The 18,825-nt window shown below is 54.1% G+C and overlaps 1 protein-coding gene across 3 annotated transcripts; it reads left to right on the forward strand.

Annotated features, from left to right (window-relative positions):
• Window positions 1–464: 464 nt before the first annotated feature.
• On the forward strand, window positions 465–18,314 carry mybl2b (MYB proto-oncogene like 2b). Of its 3 annotated transcripts, XM_088937597.1 has the most exons (15): window positions 465–720; window positions 3,235–3,331; window positions 3,481–3,552; window positions 3,777–3,869; window positions 4,103–4,323; window positions 4,864–5,017; window positions 5,586–5,645; window positions 6,215–6,427; window positions 12,545–12,835; window positions 14,097–14,239; window positions 14,366–14,465; window positions 15,290–15,400; window positions 15,901–16,014; window positions 16,607–16,741; window positions 17,237–18,314. In XM_088937597.1, exons 1-15 carry the CDS (start codon window positions 701–703, stop codon window positions 17,363–17,365), a joined length of 1,953 nt encoding a protein of 650 aa, XP_088793723.1. In that variant the 5' UTR covers window positions 465–700; the 3' UTR covers window positions 17,366–18,314. The 3 variants fall into 3 exon arrangements, with proteins under 3 accessions (XP_088793723.1, XP_088793721.1, XP_088793722.1); XM_088937595.1 differs by lacking the exons at window positions 12,545–12,835; window positions 14,097–14,239; window positions 14,366–14,465; ... (2 more) ...; window positions 16,607–16,741; window positions 17,237–18,314 and adding exons at window positions 6,914–7,105; window positions 7,620–11,086; XM_088937596.1 differs by lacking the exons at window positions 6,215–6,427; window positions 12,545–12,835; window positions 14,097–14,239; ... (3 more) ...; window positions 16,607–16,741; window positions 17,237–18,314 and adding exons at window positions 6,914–7,105; window positions 7,620–11,086 and having other exon boundaries at window positions 469–720.
• Window positions 18,315–18,825: the final 511 nt, after the last annotated feature.

Below are 18,825 nucleotides of genomic sequence, written 5' to 3' on the forward strand. Positions count from 1 at the left end.
AACTTCCAGTGTCAAAGAAACGTGCTAAGCTTGTATCTGGTATGTAGAAATCGCATCAAAATGAAACCTCGCTTTTTCCCCCCTGTCCACTTACAGTATAGCACAGGGTCGTGTGCTTTTTAGGTGTTAAATGGGCAGTTATCAAGCCCATTTCTTCAAAAGAGAAGAGGGGAAACACAACGTTTCGGCTGTGGAGCCTTCTTCGGGTGTAAGAAAAACAGGGCAGTCCCAAAACCAGTATTAAAATCACAATTTGCTGAATTTAACATTCTTCCGCTCGCACCCGAAACGCTGTGTTTGCTTTCTTCTCCTTTCGGCAGCGGAATAGACCCGCACTTGTTCCTCAGCGGGTCTCGGACGCGAGTGGCCGGTTCGCGCGCGCGCCGGCTCACTCTGGGCGGGACGCGGCCGCGCGCGCGACCGGCCAAGTTTCCTGTTTCCCCCCCCTCCCGCGCGCGCGCGTCACTCCGGGGAGAGACTCGGCGCGAGATAGAAACGATTGGGAGCGCGAGCAGCGCCTGGCGAACCCCCGAAACCGCGCAGTCCTGGTGGGAGGGAGGGAAAAAAAAAAACCCGGGGATATTTTCTCCCGGCTTTTTAAAATCGGCAGGACCGGGAGGCCCGGCGCGGAGAGCGGAGGGAGGAGGCTGCGGTCGCAGGTTTCTGGGGGTTTCGGGGCTCCGGAGCGCAGGAAGGGGAAATGTCCTGGTGGCCGCGCGGGTAAGGAGCGCCGATACTATTGTTATCCGGGAGCCGGGGGGGAATAAACTCTGGATATTTACAAAAGTGCATCGCCGTAGCTGAAGCCGCCGTAACAACTTGTGTACGAAACGCACGGCAGCGTCTTCCATTGCGCGGTTTTAAGCGCTTTTTTTTGCTGAAACAATCGCGCGATTTCTCCCCCGCCAGTCTGGGACAGTTTGCAAACCGGGGCTCGTTTTTTTGAGCTTTGTTTGTTTTGTTTTGTTTTTTAGTTCTGGGAGCTAGTAAAAGGCTTTAAAAGGTGCACGTGTTGGAGCTTGTCGGAAATATTTGATTTATTGCTAAATCTCTTTCGTGATTGCGGCAGTGGGGGGGGGGGGGAAGCTGCCGAGGCAACTCGAGTTGCTCCCAAGTTTCGATTTAAGTCTTCGATGCCCCTTGGGCTGAAATTCGACGGACGGAAGATGAAACCGAGAACTCCCACGTTATCGTCTTTAAAGATGTAATTAATGATCGCGCTTTTCCCCAAAGCAAACAAACTTGGTTGAACAATTGTTTGCAGATGCTTTCGAATGCAGGTTCTCCCCACCACTAAGAGAGTACAATTTTTGCGTAACGTTGTGTGCTCCAGCAATCATTAGACACTTTCAGACGTTTGGGTTGTTTGAAACGTGGAACCACCGTTGTGTAGCAGTTGTGGCGCGGGGGAGGGTGACGTCACCGGGCGGCCCGAACAGCTGTTCGCGTGAGGAGTCGGGCCCCCCCCCCCCCCGGACTGGGGGTGCAGCTCTGCGCTCGCGAGGGTTTTGACACGAAACCTGGCAGACGGTGACCTTTGCGGGCCCAGGTTTTATTTTTTTTTTTAAAAAAGACGTTTTCCGGTCGCTCGGTGCCGGCGGTTCCGGTGCCCCAGTCGCAGTCAGGACCAGGCGTCATCGCAGTTGTTGACTGTTTTTTTTTTATTTAAGGTTTGCTAGAGAGTTTCGGTATTATGTGAAAGCGCGTCTTGTGCGGGAAGCTGGTTGTTTGTCGGGCCGGCGGCTGTGTTACTCGGGGCCTGAGGGGAGACAGTGGAAACGGAGCGGCTCCTCCGCTCCGGGGTCTCAGGGCGCCGCTGTTCGCAGTGGACGAGCTGTGCAAGACTCTTTATACACGTGCTCTTGTTGTGCCGTTTGCTTCCCTGTAGCGGTTTGTAATGAAGCTTTCTTGAGATCTTGAGATACGGCTGTATCACCCTGCAGCTCACAGCCGGCAGCCCCACTGGAGCTCAGCAGGTGGGAGCCTGGTCAGTACCTGGATGGGAGACCTCCTGGGAAAAACTAACGTGGCTGCTGGAAGAGGTGTTAGTGGGGCCAGCAGGGGGCGCTCACCCTGAGGTCTGTGGGGGTCCTAATGCCCCAGTGTAGTGACGGGTTCACTGTACTGTGAAAAGGTGCCGTCCTTTCGGATGAGACGTAAAACCGAGGTCCTGACTCTCTGTGGTCATTAAAAATCCCAGAGCGTTTCTCGGAAAGAGTAGGGGTGTAGCCCCAGTGTCCTGGCCAAATTTCCCATTGGCCCTTATCATTCAGTAATCCCCATCTATGAATTGGCTTCATAACTCTGTTCTTCTCACCACTGAGAGCTGGTGTGTGGTGAGCGTTCTATTGCACTATGTCTGCCATCACATCATCCAGGTGGGGCTGCACACTGGTGGTGGTGGAGAGGATCCCCATTACCTGTAAAGCGCTTTGAGTGGAGTGTCCAGAAAAGGGCTATATAAGTGTAAGCAATTATTATTATATTGGGATGGGAGCAGTGGCTGGTGTGACCCCCCCCACTGCGGAGTCAGTATTATAACTATCTGCAGTGTAAGCAGGGGTGCCCACGCCCTCTGCCCCAACAGTGCCATACTGCAGCCAAGGAGACTCATGCAGGGATGTTAGGGGATTTTGATCTTCGAGTATGACTCCAGCGAGTCTTTTAAAGACTGTGTCGTCTGCCTGCTGAGCAGTACGAAGTACGAAGTCCGCCTTATTGATCGTGGAATTGGCTGTGGCCGCAGCTGTAGACGTCCTGCTGCAGACCCCAGGCGAGTTCTGTGTTTTAACGTGTTGAGTACAGGGTCTGCGTTGTCAACCAGGTTGAGCCGAAGCTGTCCGCAGCTCACCGGAGCTCTGCCCTGGAATTGTGTGAAGTGGGTGTGGAAACTCGTAAGATCCTGGGATACTGGAAGTAGGGACGTGACCGATAGACTGCATTGTGCTGTACTGCAGGAAAGACCTGGCATGCCAGCTGTTAGCCTGTTGTGTATCATCAGTGTTAATTGGAAACAAAAATAACAGGGGCTGAGGTTCGTTTTGTGTGTGTGTGTGAGGGGATCAGTCTGGGTGGAGTCTGCATGCCCCCCCCCATGCAGATGTGGGTTTTCCCAGGTGCTCGTTTCCTCCCCTGCCGTGTGGCGCTGCTGGATGAGGTGGGAGCCACACCAGTAGAGCTGGCACGTGCGGCAAGGGTGACGCTGCCGACCTCTGACCTTCCTCTGTGCCGCAGGGAGGATGGCGAGGAGACGGTCTATCAGGACACGGACTCGGACGTGGCGGAGCAGCGGGAGAGTGGCAGGGTCAAGGTGAAGTGGACGCAGGAGGAGGTGAGTCGCCCCGACGCCCGCGCCCGGCGGTGGCGCCCACGGCCTCCCTTGTTTTCGCTCCGCTGAGGGTCTGGGCGGTTCTGTCTGGGCCCATGTTGAAGCTGGTCCTGTTTTTGCACCTACTGACGTCTCGCCTTGTTCGGTTTCAGGACGAGAACCTGAAGACCCTGGTCCAGAATTTTGGCCAGAATGACTGGAAGACCATTGCCAGCTTCTTACCAGTAAGTCCCCCCCCCAGAGGCTGGAAGAAGGAATTCAGTCCTGATGATCGTGGAATAAGTCCTGAACCGTGCTGAATAGTTAGTCCCTGTATTTAGGAGCTAACTCCGACCTCCGAGGAAATCTGACCCCGTGTCAGTCTTGCTCCTCGCAGAGCAGGGTGATATTGGACTTCTGCTAAGCATCAGGCTGTTTGGCTGAAGGTGCCGATCTCTCTCGCCCCCAGAGCCGCACGGAGCACCAGTGCCAGCACCGGTGGTTTAAGGTGCTGAACCCGGACCTGATCAAGGGCCCCTGGACGAAAGAGGAGGATGAGAAGGTGAGTGCAGAGGACAAAGAGAGACACCATTGCCCTGCTGTGAGCCAGAGAGGGGGGGCGCAGGGGGAGTCGTGGGCCGGAGAGTAGCTCCGTGCAAAGCGCCCTTCAGTGACCAGGCCCCGCCTTTTACAGGCTCTCTTTGCTCCAGTCCTCCCCTGCCCCTCCAGTCGCACTGGGGCGTCCGCGTGCCTCCCCGCTGCCCACCCTGACGCGCCCCTCTCCCCCCCCCGCAGGTCATCGACCTGGTGAAGAAGTACGGCACCAAGCAGTGGGCCATGGTGGCCAAGCACCTGAAGGGCCGGCTGGGCAAGCAGTGCCGGGAGCGCTGGCACAACCACCTCAACCCCGAGGTGAAGAAGTCCTCCTGGACCGCCGAGGAGGACCGCATCATCTACCAGGCGCACCGCATCCTGGGGAACCGCTGGGCCGAGATCGCCAAGCTGCTCCCGGGCAGGTGCGTGCGCGTCGCTCCTCAGTCACCCGCTGGTCTCCTGGGGGTCCCCCGAGCTCGTTTCTGCTCTGGGGGGGGGGGGGGTACAGGGCCTTCTCTCGCTATGCCCCAGAGCTCTGGGACTCTGTCCCCAAGGATATCGGCGTCACCTACTCTTGAGGGCATTTGATCCAGACCCCCTTTCCTTCCAGAAAGACATTATTTCTAATGACCGTGGATCTCCTGCTGCACGTCTAGCTGCTTGCTGTCCTTAAAACTGTTTCTTACACCTACTCGAAAGCGCTTTGAGATGCTATGTAAAATGAAGTTGGTAGTTATTCCAGGAAGGCTGTAGTGTCTTTGATTCTTGCTGCTTGGTCCTGGGCCTGATTGAAGTCGGGACTGGGCCGGGTGAAGAGCTCAGTGCGGAGAGTTACAGCCCTCCAGGGCAGAAGCGCTGGAGCCCTTCTGGGCCAGGAGCGCGTGCCTGGATGCAGGCGGCGGGTTCGAGTGACCGGGGCTTCTGTCGGAAAGCCGGTTAACCTCTCGCTGGTGTCCTGGCAGGACGGACAACGCCGTGAAGAATCACTGGAACTCCACCATCAAGCGCAAGGTGGAGATGGGCTTCTATGCCGGCGACCAAGACAAGGCTGTGACGGTCGTGCCCCAGCTGGAGCAGGGAGAGGTTGTCGCCGCGTGCCCCGGGAAAGACAAGGAGGTAGGCAGGATGGGGTGGGGGGGCATGGGGGGGGGGACCTGTACCCCCAAACTGCAGGGCAGAGGCGTAACTGCAAAACAGGAAACCGCTTTCACGCCCGAACCCGAGCGTGCTCGCTGCTTGTTGAGAACCTAAGTGGGTAAAACCTCGTGATGAGGTTTCCACACCGCGTTGTCGTGGGTCGTCCGCTGGTGACAGCTGTGCAGCGTGCTCCTCGAGTTCAGGCGAACCCCTCAGGCTCTGGCCGGCTCGCCACCTGTTCCAAGACGTTTATTGTAGAAAATTCCTCGGGCGCGTCGCTGAAAGCCCGTAGTGACTTTACACCTAATGCACACTGACACAGCTCCCACTCAATCAGAAATGGTAGAATTGAGAGTAACGGATTGATACCCTTCATTAGTAACTAGGTTTCATCATTAATGCATTTTCAGTGCTGGGTTTCGGTGTAGAGGTGTGCCCAGGAAAGCTTTGAGCTCGTGATCCTCTCTAGGATAGTTGCACAGCCTGTAACGCTGAGCCAAGCCCGCTGAGAGGAGCGATCTGGCTGACCGCTGCCCTCTCGCCGCAGGTGGAGTTCCAGTGCGACGTGGTGATGGACGTCGACCCGGAGCCGGTCTCGGCAGAGCAGGTGAGAGAACCGCGAGCCGCGCTTCCGCGCTCTGCTCACGGAGAGCCTCGCCGCTCGCCTCCAGCCCCAGCTCGAACCCGTGATCATGGCGCTGCGCACGCAGCGGGTCAGGCCCGTGCCTGTGCTGGTGGAGCCAGTCGGGAGCCCTGACGTTGCCCGTGAGAAGGTCTCGCCCGTCAGATTGGGCTGATTGATGCCTCCAGACTCCAGGGAGGTTCTTCAACACTCCCGAGTTCTGCTGCAGTAGATTTTGATGTCGATGCATGAATGGAAGTCTGGAGTCCTTACCGCGTGAAATTTACACGGGTAGTCTCTCAAGGCTGCGTCAGTTTTTTGCACTTTGAGTTTGAGTGTTCAGTATTGGACACTGACGGTTAGCAGGTGCCAAGCGGTTCCTGTATCCGTAGTGACAAACGGGGGCTCTGTGGAGTTTTTGGTTGTGGAAAGTCTTCACCACAAGTTGCATCAGGTTAGGAATCCTGACTGCTTCTGGAGTCTGTCTGCAGAGATGCTCCTGGCAGCTCGTCGGCTGAGCCGTATCTCCGTTCCTGCCCCGTGTCTCTCTGCAGGACCCAGCCCCTGTCCCGAAAGGCCCCCCTTCGGGAGAAGCCCCGTGCTCTAAGTCCCCCCCCCTCCCCCAGCTCACCGGCGCGCTGACCCCTAAGAGCGAGGCGGACGCCGCGGGAGACCCCTGCCCCAGCCGCTGGGTGGTGGACAGCGCGGGCTTCCTGTCTCCCACCCCCCTGCCCGCGTTCAAGGAGGCGCTGGAGCTGATCGAGGGGGTGAGTCTCGCCGGGGGGGCCACTGGGGCGGGCGGGTCCCGAGCAAGCCCTCTCCGCGCTCCTAGCGCCCGCGGGCGGGGGGGCGGGGGGGGTCGCGGGAGGGCCGAACGCGCCCGCCCAGCCAGTCTGACTGGCTGCTGCGCGCTGTACCTCTCCCCCGCCCGTCTGGACCTGGTTTCTCATTCGAGGCGATCGGCAGAGTGAGTGAGCGTGCCTGCAGGTGTCGGATGTGTGGAGCCAGTGATCAGTGCAGAGGTGTTGCTGCGAAGCACAGGGAGCAGAGATCACGGCGATAGGCTAAAATGGGCAGTGTGGCGGCTGCTCTGCATGCGGCGGTGTGGCCAGGATGCGGCTAAGGAGCAGTGTGTGGGTCCTAGGTCGTGGCAGGGTGACACAGCGCCCTCGGGGCGGAGGCAGCGTAGGTGCTGGTTGTGAAGGGTGCCTTCTTGAGGTCGATCCTGCAACTTGTAATCACTTAAATTCCAGTCTTCTCCTCGCCTCAAGCCAGCCTGCAAAAAGAGGAGCAGTGGCGAGTCATGTCTCCCGGATTCGCTGAAGCCCTTTTTTAAAGACTTGCGGTACCACGAGGGGGGCATTTCCACAATGACTTGCAAGCTCTGTCATTTCCAAGTCCACTCGAAGCCCGGCACCACCTCCAACTTCCTCCGGCACATCAAGGTGAGTCCTGCCTCGGCCTCTGTGTCACTTTTATACCAGAGAGCCGATCCCAGCCTGGGCCTGGCTGAGCTTGGCTCTCTGGGCTTGATTTACACGTGTCCACCCGCACCGTCGCAGTTACGTTAGTTCCCTTCAGCTTTTGGAGAGAAGCGATATTTTGTCTGTTAGTAGTTTATGAAATGAAAAAATCTTGAACACTGTTACGCTTCTCATTTTATTAAAGTTATTAAAAAGTCGCTACTCTCCCTGAATAGTTATTGAGTAATTTTAGTCTTTTTTGTGTCTGTTGTCTTTGTGCTTTGTGTGCTGGAGACCGAGAGGACTAGATTTTTTGCTCTTAACCTTCTCACATCTGTCCAGTAGGGGCTCCTATTGTTCATTTACTCTGTGATTGTTCCGTAATTCAGGAAATAATTGTGTAGATGATTGAATTTCGCTCTTGTGATTTTGGCTACAAGTTTAAGCAGCCATTGACAACGTGTTCCGTTTTTCTCCCCATTTTCCTCTCTTACAGACGAGACACATGAAGGACTTAGTGGGTCAAAGGATAAAGGTGAAAATCAAGAAGGAGGGCCCTGCGCTCAAGGCGCGAAAAGTCTCCCCACCTCAGGCGGCCATCTCCCCTTTGCCTGCAGCTGTACAGGACGCCGGCAGCCAGCCCTCCGGCTCCGGCTCATTACAGTTCCGGCAGAAGGCCATCACCGAGGCCGTGCTGCGCATGATCGCCGAGGACATGCTCCCGCTCAGCTTCGTGGAGGGCTCCGGGTTCCGCAACTTCATGACCGTGGTGGAGCCGCGTTACCCCCGGCTGTCCCAGCGCACGGTGGGGCTGAAGCTGTACGACGAGGTGGAGAAGAACGTCAAGCCGACGCTGATCAGGCAGCTGAAGAGCTGCGTGGCCACGGGCGGCGGCGACGCCGTCATCCACGCCACCCTGGACCTGTGGGCCAGCCGCTGCGGGGAGCCCGTCATCGGCGTCCAGCTGCACTTCTTCGACGAGCACTGGAACGTCCAGCGGCCCACCGTGGCCTTCCGCCACCTGAACCGCAAGAACGTCACGGCGGCCGTGGCGCGCGAGCTGGAGGCGGTGCTGCTGAGCTACGGCCTGTTCCCCCACAACGTGGGCTACGTCGTCGCCAGCGAGGCCAAGAACGCCATCTCCACCTACGACCTGTTCTGCGACTACAGGCTGATGTGTACCGCCCAGAAGAGCGACCCCGACGAGGAGGAGATCCTGAGCTTCCTGGCCGACTTCTTCCCCATGGACGAGATGGAGTTCTTGGACATCCAGTTTGGGACGCGGGCCGGCTGCATCGCCCACCTCCTGCAGCTGGTGATCAAGGAGGCCCTGAAGAGCTCGCGGGTGGTGGAGAACCTGCTCTCCCAGGTGCACAACGTGGTGGCCTTCTTCCGCCGCAGTGCCTACTGGACCGAGGTGCTGGTGAAGGAGTGTGGGCTGTCCCTGGCCCCGCCGCACTCGGCCAGCAGCTTCCGCTGGAACTCCACCTTCGTGTCCCTGCGCAAGATGGTGCAGGAGGCGGTGTGGGGCTCCGTCATGACCCTGCTGGCCCAGGCGCGCATCGAGGCCAAGGACTCGTCCAGCGCTCCGCCGCAGGTGCGGGCCAAGCGGGAGCAGGTCCTGGACATCATCGGGCTGCTGGAGCCCTTCGAGGAGGCCACCCAGGTGCTGCAGGGCGACGGGATCACCTTCTCCCTCATCATCCCTTCGCTCGTGGGCCTCGACAAGACCCTGGAGACCAGGTCCACCAACTATGCGCACTTCTGCAAGAGCCTGCGGGCTGGCCTGCACGCCAGGTTCCAGCCGCTCATCCTGCAGAGGGACCTGATCCTGGCCACGGTGCTGGACCCCCGGATCAAGCTGCAGCCCTTCAGGGACGGGAAGCAGGAGCAGGAGGACGCCTGCCTGACCCCCCCGACCAAGTTCCAAGCCAAGATGGTGGTGGAGTCCACCGCGGGCAACCTGGGAGTCTGGAGCGCTCAGGAGGACGGGGGCGTGAAGCAGGAGGACAGCCAGGAGGAGGACCCGGACGAGGCGGAGTCGGCCGGCCCCGTGAGCTCCAACCTGAAGCACAAGAAGATCTTCAGCTTCTTCCAGCCCCCGGCCAAGACCGCCAAGTTCTCCGAGGTGGACCTCTACCTGGCGGAGAACCTGCTGGATGGCGATGCCTCCCCGCAGGCCTTCTGGAAGGAGGCGGCCCGTTTCCCCCGCCTCCAGAGCCTGTCCAGGAAGCTCCTGGCTGTGCCGGCCACCTCGGGGGGCTTCGACCGGCTCTTCCCGCTGGCCGGCTGCATCGTGCGGGCCAGGAGGAGCAAGCTGCCCCCCCACACGACCGAGAGGCTCCTCCTGTACAGGGAGGCGCTCAAGAGCGCGGATGGCAGATAGCCCGTCCGTTACAGTGGTCCGTACCGGAGTGTAGTACAAGGGGGAAACGAGCTTTAGAAGCGTGTGGATTTCAGGGCTCTGGCCCTGGTGCGAGTGGACATGAACACTGGTCCCTGTCTCTCCCATCTGCAGGAAAAATGAGTTTCCAATGTCAGCGATGTGTGAGGCGGTGACTTGTGGAGAAGGGGAGTGAGCATTCCCACAGCGTCCCTTTTATTTCTTCTGTTGGTGAAAGCGTGTATCAGAATGTCGCCCCATCATGTGCTTACGTAGCCCAGTAGGTTTAACTGTCAGGACCTTATTTACCTTGTCTAGCATTGCGGAAAAATCATTATAGTGTTAAAACGCATGAATGTAGTCCTGGGACACTGGCGAATCTGAATCTATGTGGTGCTTTGTGGTCTAATGTATGGTATATGAAATACGTATCCATATTTACTGAGCAAATTTCATCTACAACATCAAAATCATGTTAGTTTTTTTGTATTAAAACTAAGTTGCATGCGGAATATAGTACTCTATAGCTGCTTATTCTGATACATGAGCATGGGAGTTATAATTTTTCATTTTAATCTTTAAGAATTATGGCAGCCATTTCTTTTATAGACCTAACTAAACCTTTAATCAGTGTGTATGAGACCTGAGTACTTTTGAAGCGACCTCAGTTTTTTTTTTGTTTTTTGTTTTCATTTGTCAAAAGTGGCCTTGAGTTCTAACGAACACTAGCGACCATTCCATTTGGTTATTGTGCATCTCCCGATGAATTTCATGCTGCTTTAAGATTTCTTAGCATTAAAAAATAATGTCCACTACCTTGTCTCCTGTGAGTTTCAAAATTTTTCTTGCAAGTTGCGGTTTTGCGCGTAGCGATTGCAGTCTCCAAAGCTACAGAGTGCCTGCCGTTACGCAGCAGGGAGATCAGACTAGCTGCTGGTGCTGTGCGCGTTGAGGGTCTGCCTTTTGGCTGATGTGTCAGGAAAGCTTCCACAGAAGTCGATTGTGATGGTAGTACTGGGACAGGCCTGAAGCAGTTCTGTGGTGAACTTTCTTTACTCCAGTGACGTTCCCAGCCAGGCGGTGCTGACGTGCCCTGCTAAACCGGCTGCTCCACTTGCTTTCCCCGATCTGTCCCGCTGAGAGAGAGCTGAGCAGAAGAGAGACGCACTCAGTCGGCAAGGCTGATTAGTAAATAATTGTCTTGGCTTTGTACTAACTTCAAGTACAGGCTTTATGAGCACATTTGAACTTCTTAACCTACTGCCTGACTCATAAGAGCAACAAGTGAAGGCTGTTCACCCCATCTAGCTCTCTCGGTGGTTAGTAGCCAATAAGTCCAAATCCTTTCAGCCATTTATTAAAAAGGAAAGGTTATCAGCTTCAACAACATGGCTGGGTAAAGCGTGTAGGACATCCCTTTAAGCTTGGGAATGCATCACTCACACACATCATTATTCAGCTCCAGGACAGGAGTGTATTTGTTTCTGAAGCAGTAACTTAAATTGTGCACTGTATTCTGTACTGGTGCATTGTACAATTGTAATAACACCCCTTGAAATAAATCCTGCCCTTTTAATGCATATGGTACTATTTTTGCAGTTTTTTTTTTGCCTTGCCTAGTAAATGGAACTATGAACACAGACAATTAAGTCTCTTTCATAGATGTGTGAAGTTCAGCATTTCCCATTAGAAAAGGCTCGTTTGTGCTGTGTGTATGTAACACTTTGCACTTGCCTACATTAAAGGCCATTTGTGTGATTTTTACAGTCTTGTATTCTGTCTCTTCTTCTCTACAGTTTGTAAAATAGTTGATAATCCTTCTATTTTGGTATCTCCTGACCACCAAAATCTACGTTATATTAAGAGGAGCAGTGGTCCCAGTACTGATCCATGAAGTACTTTGATACTGACATCTCAGTTCGAGTATTTATCCCTCCTCTGTGTGTCCTACCTATTAAGCAGTTCCTAACTGAAAGACAGGCATCGCATTGTTTAAAATGACATGTCAATATAACAAGCCTAGTGCTTGGAGTGCGTTTAGCGTATCAGTATGCTGTGACTTTGAGGTGCTTTGGGCTTCGGAATCAAGTCTGAGCTGGGAATGTGGTGCTGCTGGCTAATTTTGTTTCTGCCTTGGAGAGAAGCATGGAAAAAGTGCACCTCGCCTGTCGTGAGTGATCTTGGGTCCGTTAATCCACTTCTCCGAGTGGTGCATTAAAGGGTTCAACGTTTTCTTCCCTGCTTGGGAACACTTTTTTTTTACTTGACACGTACCTGTTTTAGCCTCATCTGAAAAACCTTAAGACTTTTTTTTGCCCAAGCAGAGTCAATACCACTCTGATAGTCGAGAGGAATTCTAGTTCGTCTTTATAGTGGACCCTTTTGAGGTTTAAAGCTATTATTTTCAGAGCTGCTATTCTGGTTTGCCAAAATACCAGTTCACCGTTCTGCAGAGTGTTCTGTGACGAATTAAAAAAAAACTATAGAACTGTCACTTTGAGTGTAATGTGAGGGGTTGGAGTGACTGGAGAGGAGTGGGTTTGTTCTGTTGATGTGGTATTAGCAGTTCTGTTCACTGGGTGCGTCTTGAGGGTGTAGTGAGTAGGACCCTCAGTGATAAGTCCTAACCCTGTCAGCTGCTGTTTTGCTCTGAAAACCAGACAGGACGGGGGTCCTAACTATTCTGGTTGGTAGTATACATGTCTGCCGTAAAGCATTTTCATGCCATTGGGAATGAAGCATGTGGAGTTTCCAATCTTTATTTCACAGCTTCTCTGTTTCCGACCTTGGCTTATCGGTGCATATCTGATGCATATCGGTGCCATATGCTGACAAAATCTAAAATGTCAGCTGTCCATAATAGATCTTTTAATGCAAACTTCATTGGCTTATTAGTATTGAAACAAGAAGGCTGATCTGCGCGTACGTTACAGTGGATCTGAGGCGTTGCTGGTGCAGAGGGTCGCTGTGCGCCCACGTGGGACCCGGAGCCCTGTGAGAGTGATCCGTGACCTCAGTCTCCCTCTCTCCCTCTCCAGGACCTGGAAGGCTGGTGTGACCTGGCCACCTTCGACCTGTCGGAGGACAGCCAGGGCTCCGAGGTGCTGCAGTTCCGGCTGGAGGGGAGCGCCCTGCAGGAGCTGAGCCGGGGCAGCCGGGGGGAGCTGATCCCCATCTCGCCCGGCGGGGCCACGCCCCCCTCCATCCTGACGCGCCGCGCCCGCCGCCGGCCCCCCGCGCAGTCCCCGGGCAGCAGCCTGATCGAGCTCAACGACTCCATGACCCCGAAGAGCACCCCGGTCAAGATCCTGCCCTTCTCGCCCTCGCAGGTACCCCGCTATCGGTGATCAGTAGGTGGTGTTTCATCTCATTATCTAATTAATCTTCCCTTGGATACAGGGTAACGCATGTTGACTGCTGCAGAGATACAGGAAGTAGACAAAAAATAGGGCATTGACCCACCCCAGCTGGTCTGTGTGGTTTTTATACACTACGGACTAAAGTCTAGACACACCTGGAATTCTGTGGAATTTTGCACGAGGGCACCATTTTTCCACAAGGAAGTCAATCATCCCACACCTGGTTGGGGGACATGGAAATCACCGTCTCGGCCATCGTTCCAGAATATCCCATTAATGTGCAATTGGGTTCAGATCTGGCGACGGAGAAGCTCATGACACATGGATGACATTGCCAGGCTCAACAAACCATGGGCAGCCCTACAGTCGTATGCAAACGTTTGGGCACCCCTGCATGTTTCACAGAATCTCTAAGTGAAAAGAAGTTACACAACTTCTGCAGGGTTCAGACCTAAACATGACATACTTCTGCACAATTTAATGCACAGTTACTATTTATTTGCTTGGTTTGACAGATTTAAAAAAAATTAAAATAGTAAGTGTGGCATTTGCAAAAGTTTGGACACCCTGTCAGTCAGTACTTAGTAACACCTCCTTTGGCAGAAATCCCAACTTCCAAATGTTTCTTGTAGCCAGCTAGGAGTCTTTCTATTCTTGCTGTGTAACCCCAGTGTCCTGGCCAAATTTCCCCCTGTCCCTTACCAGTCATGGCCTCCTATTAATCCCCATCTCTGAACTGGCTTCATCACTGTTCTCCTCCCCACTGGGAGCTGGTGTGTGGGGAGCGTACTGGTGCATCATCCAGGTGGGGCTGGGCACTGGTGGTGTGGAGGGGATCCCCATTATCTGTAAAGTGCTTTGAGTGGGTTGTCCAGAAAAGCACTATATAAATGTAAGGATTATTATTGTAATAACTATAAGCAACTACAAGCCTGTCCTTTATACTCATACATGACCCTAAGCCTGCTAATCCCTCGCTTTCAATATATTTACATGTGTTATATATTTAACATCCCTTATTTAGTCCGCTCTTTCCTTGTTTTTGTCTACTACCTGTAGATATACAGCATATATTCCTGTGTCTTGGATTTTGGCAGGCATTACGAATGAGAGTCTGTGGTATCTCATGTTCTATACAGGTATTTTAGTGGGGGTATTTAGCAGTGGGCAGTGTAGCTGGTGTGTGTGTCTGACAGTGACTGAGTGATCGTGTCTGTGTGCTTGTCTGCAGTTCCTCAACATGTGGACCAAGCAGGACACTCTGGACCTGGAGAACCCTTCTCTCACTTCCACGCCCGTCTGCAGCCAGAAGGCCATTGTCAGCACCCCCCTGCACCGGGACAAGACCCCCCTCAACCAGAAAGACGGCTCTGTGTACGTACAGACCCCCGAGGAGCAGAGACCCTCTGTTTCCTCCACAGAATATCCTCCACAGCAGTTCTGGCTGCTGGGATCAGTCTGTTTCTGCGTGTGTGACCGCTGTTTATTGTGTTCCTGCAGGTTCATCACTCCCAACCACAAGGCTGACCTGAGCTCCACCCCCCGCACCCCCACGCCCTTTAGAACCGCCCTGGAGAAGTACGGCCCGCTGCGCCCCCTGGTGAGCCTGCGCCCCGAGTCGCGTGGGAGCGCCGTTGAGCTCCCAGTAACACAGGATACCTGCAGAGCCCCATGGGAACTGAAAATCAAGTCTTGAAAACAGGAGGATAGCATCCTGCAACTCAAATTTAACAATAAAAGAGGACTAAAGACACACTTGCGCAGCTCTGTCAAACTCCCAAGAGCTGTCTTTTGCATCTCATCTCTTCTTATTCTTTTATCACTGGCATAGTTGATTCATTTGAATTGTATTGGCATGCTATCGGCATGTCTGTACGTGGCTTCATTTATGAATTTTAGGATTTCTGTTTTCTGGGCCAAGGTAACTCCCACGACATCACCAGCCTCCTCAAGGGCCCGTTTTCAGGGGTTAAATTAAGAGTCGATGGCAGAGAATCTGCGAGGGGGGGTGATCAGGCCAAGGCCTGGCTCGTGGCAGCACTCGACAGTCAATCCAAGTGCCGTCCCCCTGTGAGGAGGGCATAATGTCAACACTGGGTCCCACTGTCCATCCACACAAAGAAAACTGAGGCTAAATCAGCTCGAAAGTGCTTTTATTCTCTTGTTCTGCTTGGATGAGGCTCTCAGTTGAATAAGCTGCTGGTGGCCACATGAGTAAGAAGAGGTGAGCGTCCTCCCCTCTTGCTCACCAGTGCTCTGAAGGAGGTTCCTGTTCCGGGTCCAAACCGACGGGCTCTTGTGTGCTGACCAGCACGTTCGCTAGTCGGAATGCGGTCTGGGTATACATGCTGGTGCCTGCGGACTGTCTCTGCTCTGAGTGCACGGCCCGGCTGCAGTCTTTCTTGTTTATTAAATCGCCAACAGCCCCCCACCCCCAGCCTGGAGGAGGACCTGAAGGAGGTGCTGCGCAGCGAGGCAGGGATCGAGCTGACGGCGGAGGACAAGACCCCCCAGGAGCAGAGACGCAAGCAGGGGGTGAGCGTGGTGGGGGGGCTCGGGGGGCCTGATCGGATTGTAGGGTTGCAAGAAGTCCCCACGTTTGAAATGAGTTTTACTTTGTCACGAAAACGACCGTTTCCGGAGAACACACACACAAGTGCGTTTTCCCGTAATGCTCTGCACTCACATTTCCAAGCAGCTTTTATACTTCAGATCATCTCCATTGCAATAAGTAACTGCAAAGAGAGACTCTTGCATATATATTAGAACTTAATGAGAAATTTCTGTACGCAGTACAATGGATATTTTTAACTGCGGAAGTCCAGTTACTCTGAAATGTCACGTGACTCTGTAAGCGTTCCAGGTGTCTCTCTCCCTCCTTCAGCACGCTCCGAGCAAATTTAGCACAAGCCTCTTCTCGCACACGTTGGTCAAAACCAGTGTTGTCTGTGAGAAGATGGGGCATGTCTGCAGCAGATTGATCCTTGGCTGCGCAGGTGTGTGTCCGCTGTGTTAACCCCCCTCTCTCTGTTCAGCACCGCCCCCCAATGAAGAAGGTGCGGAAGTCCCTGGCTCTGGACGTGATGGACAAGGAAAGCTCCACAGCGAGACCTCACCCCCACAGAGCCCACCCCAGACCCAGCCCAGAGGTACAGCTGCCAGAGCAATCTGACCGATGACTCGAGTGCTCAGACAGTAGTTAGGCTGTTGCTATGCTTGATCCCATTAATAAAGCACATCCGTTACTGAGGGCACACCATCCTCCTGTCCACTTACAAACCGCCCAGTCCAGTGTCCAGCAGCACAGCGGACCCCAGCGCTCCTCCAGGAGATCCACTGTCTCCTCCGGCGTTTGATCCGGCTGAGTTCTTGATCACAGGAGAAATTGATTTCAGTTTTCTGTTTAGGGCAGGTTTGTAAATGTTCAGTAGTTAAAAAAGGCCGAATTGGATTTGGCCAATTCAAAGCGGACCATCCTCTCAGTGTTTTTGCATTGTGTAAAACTACGAGAGAGGGAACATTTCCCAATTTTTGCCTGCAACCTTTATGATGGGTGTTTTACAATAGTAGACTTGTTTCAGTAAGGAGGAAGAAAAGAACTGGGGTTGTGTGCGGGTGTCCGAGTGTTGAAGATTGTGTGTGTGGAAGCTGATGTTTTGAGAGGCTGAAGCTGTTGTTGCACCCTGAGCCGACCCTGGAGAAACGGGGTTCCAGGGCTGAAGTGGCTGGTGTCTGTTGCAGGCGGAGAACTTGCAGTCCGTCTCACTCAGCTCCTCCTCGGCCTCCGTGAAGAAGGAGGACAGTGTCCTGGACCAGGGCTTCATCGTGGCCCCCGGCGATGTGACCCCTGACCCCAGCCCGGCACCTCCCACCCCGGTGAGTCCTGACCCACGTCGGAAAGCCAGCTGACCAAGGCTTAACTCCTTCATGAAGAGTGAGTGACAGGGCCCACTGAGGGCTCTGGGTGAGTGGGTGAGTGACAGGGCCCACAGGGGGCTGTGGGTGAGTGACGGGGCCCACTGAGGGCTCTGGGTGAGTGGGTGAGTGACAGGGCCCACTGAGGGCTCTGGGTGAGTGGGTGAGTGACGGGGCCCACTGAGGGCTCTGGGTGAGTGGGTGAGTGACAGGGCCCACTGAGGGCTCTGGGTGAGTGGGTGAGTGATGGAGCCCACAGGGGGCTCTGGGTGAGTGGGTGAGTGACGGAGCCAACTGAGGGCTCTGGGTGAGTGGGTGAGTGACGGGGCGCACAGGGGGCTCTGGGTGAGTGGGTGAGTGGGTGAGTGACGGGGCCCACGGAGGAGGGCTGTGGGTGTGAGTGACGTGTATTGTGCCGCTCTGGGGCTCCGTCCCTCACTCCCGTCTGACTTGCAGATGTCCCAGGCTTGGGAGGCGGTGGTGTGCGGCCGCACGAAGGACCAGCTGATCATGACGGAGAAGGCCAGGCGATACCTCCGGGCGCTCAACCCCAACCCCCCCAACCGTGCTCTCATCCTGTCCTGAGGCCCCCAGCCCGCCGAGTAAACCCTCTGCCCCTCCCTCTCCGGGGGCCCGGGGCGTCATCCTGCAGCCCCTCGCTGGCGGCAAGGCAGACACCAGTCCGTACCGCCCTGTACTCGTCTCACTGGTCTTCCATAGAGCTTGTACACTCTCCTCTCCTGAGGGCGCCTGAGTAAAACCCGTGTGTTCAACTCCCAAACTAGAAAACTGTTGGTTTCCCCGATATATTGATCTTGCTGATTCTCGATGCCTGCAGCCAAGCTGAACGTGTTGGTTGTAAATATGTTAGTTCTGTACAGGGTGAAGCATTAGATCAGTAACGGATTTAAGAAATGTGTCATTGTGGCCTAAAAGAAAGGAATATTCATGTGTTGATTAACAGTTACTTTTTATTCTCCATCCCTTTACTTATTTATTGAAAAATAACCATCAAAACCCCATTTAAAAAGGTCTCAAAACTCATTGGTTTATCAGGCTGCTTTGCTTTTAGTTTTCTTTCAAAGTGCCTGTTCCATTTTATATTTTAAGCCTTTCTGATTAAGTTTGTAATCCTTAGTTGATCACAGCTTGTCACAGTTTCTAAATCATTAATTCTCCTGAAACCCGATTGAAGTGATCAGGCACCATGGAAAAGGGAGACGTCTGCTGTAGGACACAGTGAACAAGGGACTTCGCCATGTCTACCTCTTCCAAAATAGGCAGCTGGGACATTGATGGCGTGTGCAGCTGAAAACGCAGCCGAAGCCAGGGCGTCGGTTCCTGTCTGAGCAGGAGGCTGCTGTAGTGTCGCTGTGCAGCAGAGGGGCAGGCCACAGGCAGCCCAGACCTGGTGCTATACAACAGGCTGCCTACAGCGTTCACAACACTGCGGTGGTGTGGGTCTCTAAAGCCATGGGAGATCACTGTCAGCTGTAAAGCAATGTCAATAAAAATGACCGCAAATTCCCTCTGGGAACTTCGCGTTTGGCTGTGTCATTCTGTTGTGTGTCGGTGGATATGTGGAGTGCAGGTTGTTTGGCATGTGGTTTGTATTGGGTTGGGTTATCCTAGCACACCTTTTTAGAAATTCATCTTGTGAGGGGGTTCTTTGGATTTTAGATTTTAGATTTCCCTTTAAACCCATGGTAGGATTACAGGTTTTGGGATTGAACTGGGGGTCACTTGTCAATGGATGGCCTTTGTTTGGGAGTTGCATTCAACAGAAGGGTAAAGACAACTGAGTTGCCATGTGGGAACATTTTTAGGCATGACATGTTTTAACTGCCCCCCCCCCCCCACCTCTGTAGCTGTTCACCAGCTCCGCCATGTGGTCTAACAGCTCCACAGCCCTCTGTTTCCATGCAGCAGTGGCAGCTTGGGCTGCTGCTCCCTTCTGCAGGAGCTCCTCTGAGCTGCAGCCTGGATCTCAGGTCACATGGGCCTGGTTCCTCCCTGCTCTGGCTCTCAGCGGCTTGCTCCTGGCA

Source organism: Atractosteus spatula, chromosome 19, assembly GCF_055471065.1.
Source record: "Atractosteus spatula isolate fAtrSpa1 chromosome 19, fAtrSpa1.hap1, whole genome shotgun sequence".
Taxonomy (NCBI): Eukaryota; Metazoa; Chordata; class Actinopteri; order Semionotiformes; family Lepisosteidae; genus Atractosteus; species Atractosteus spatula.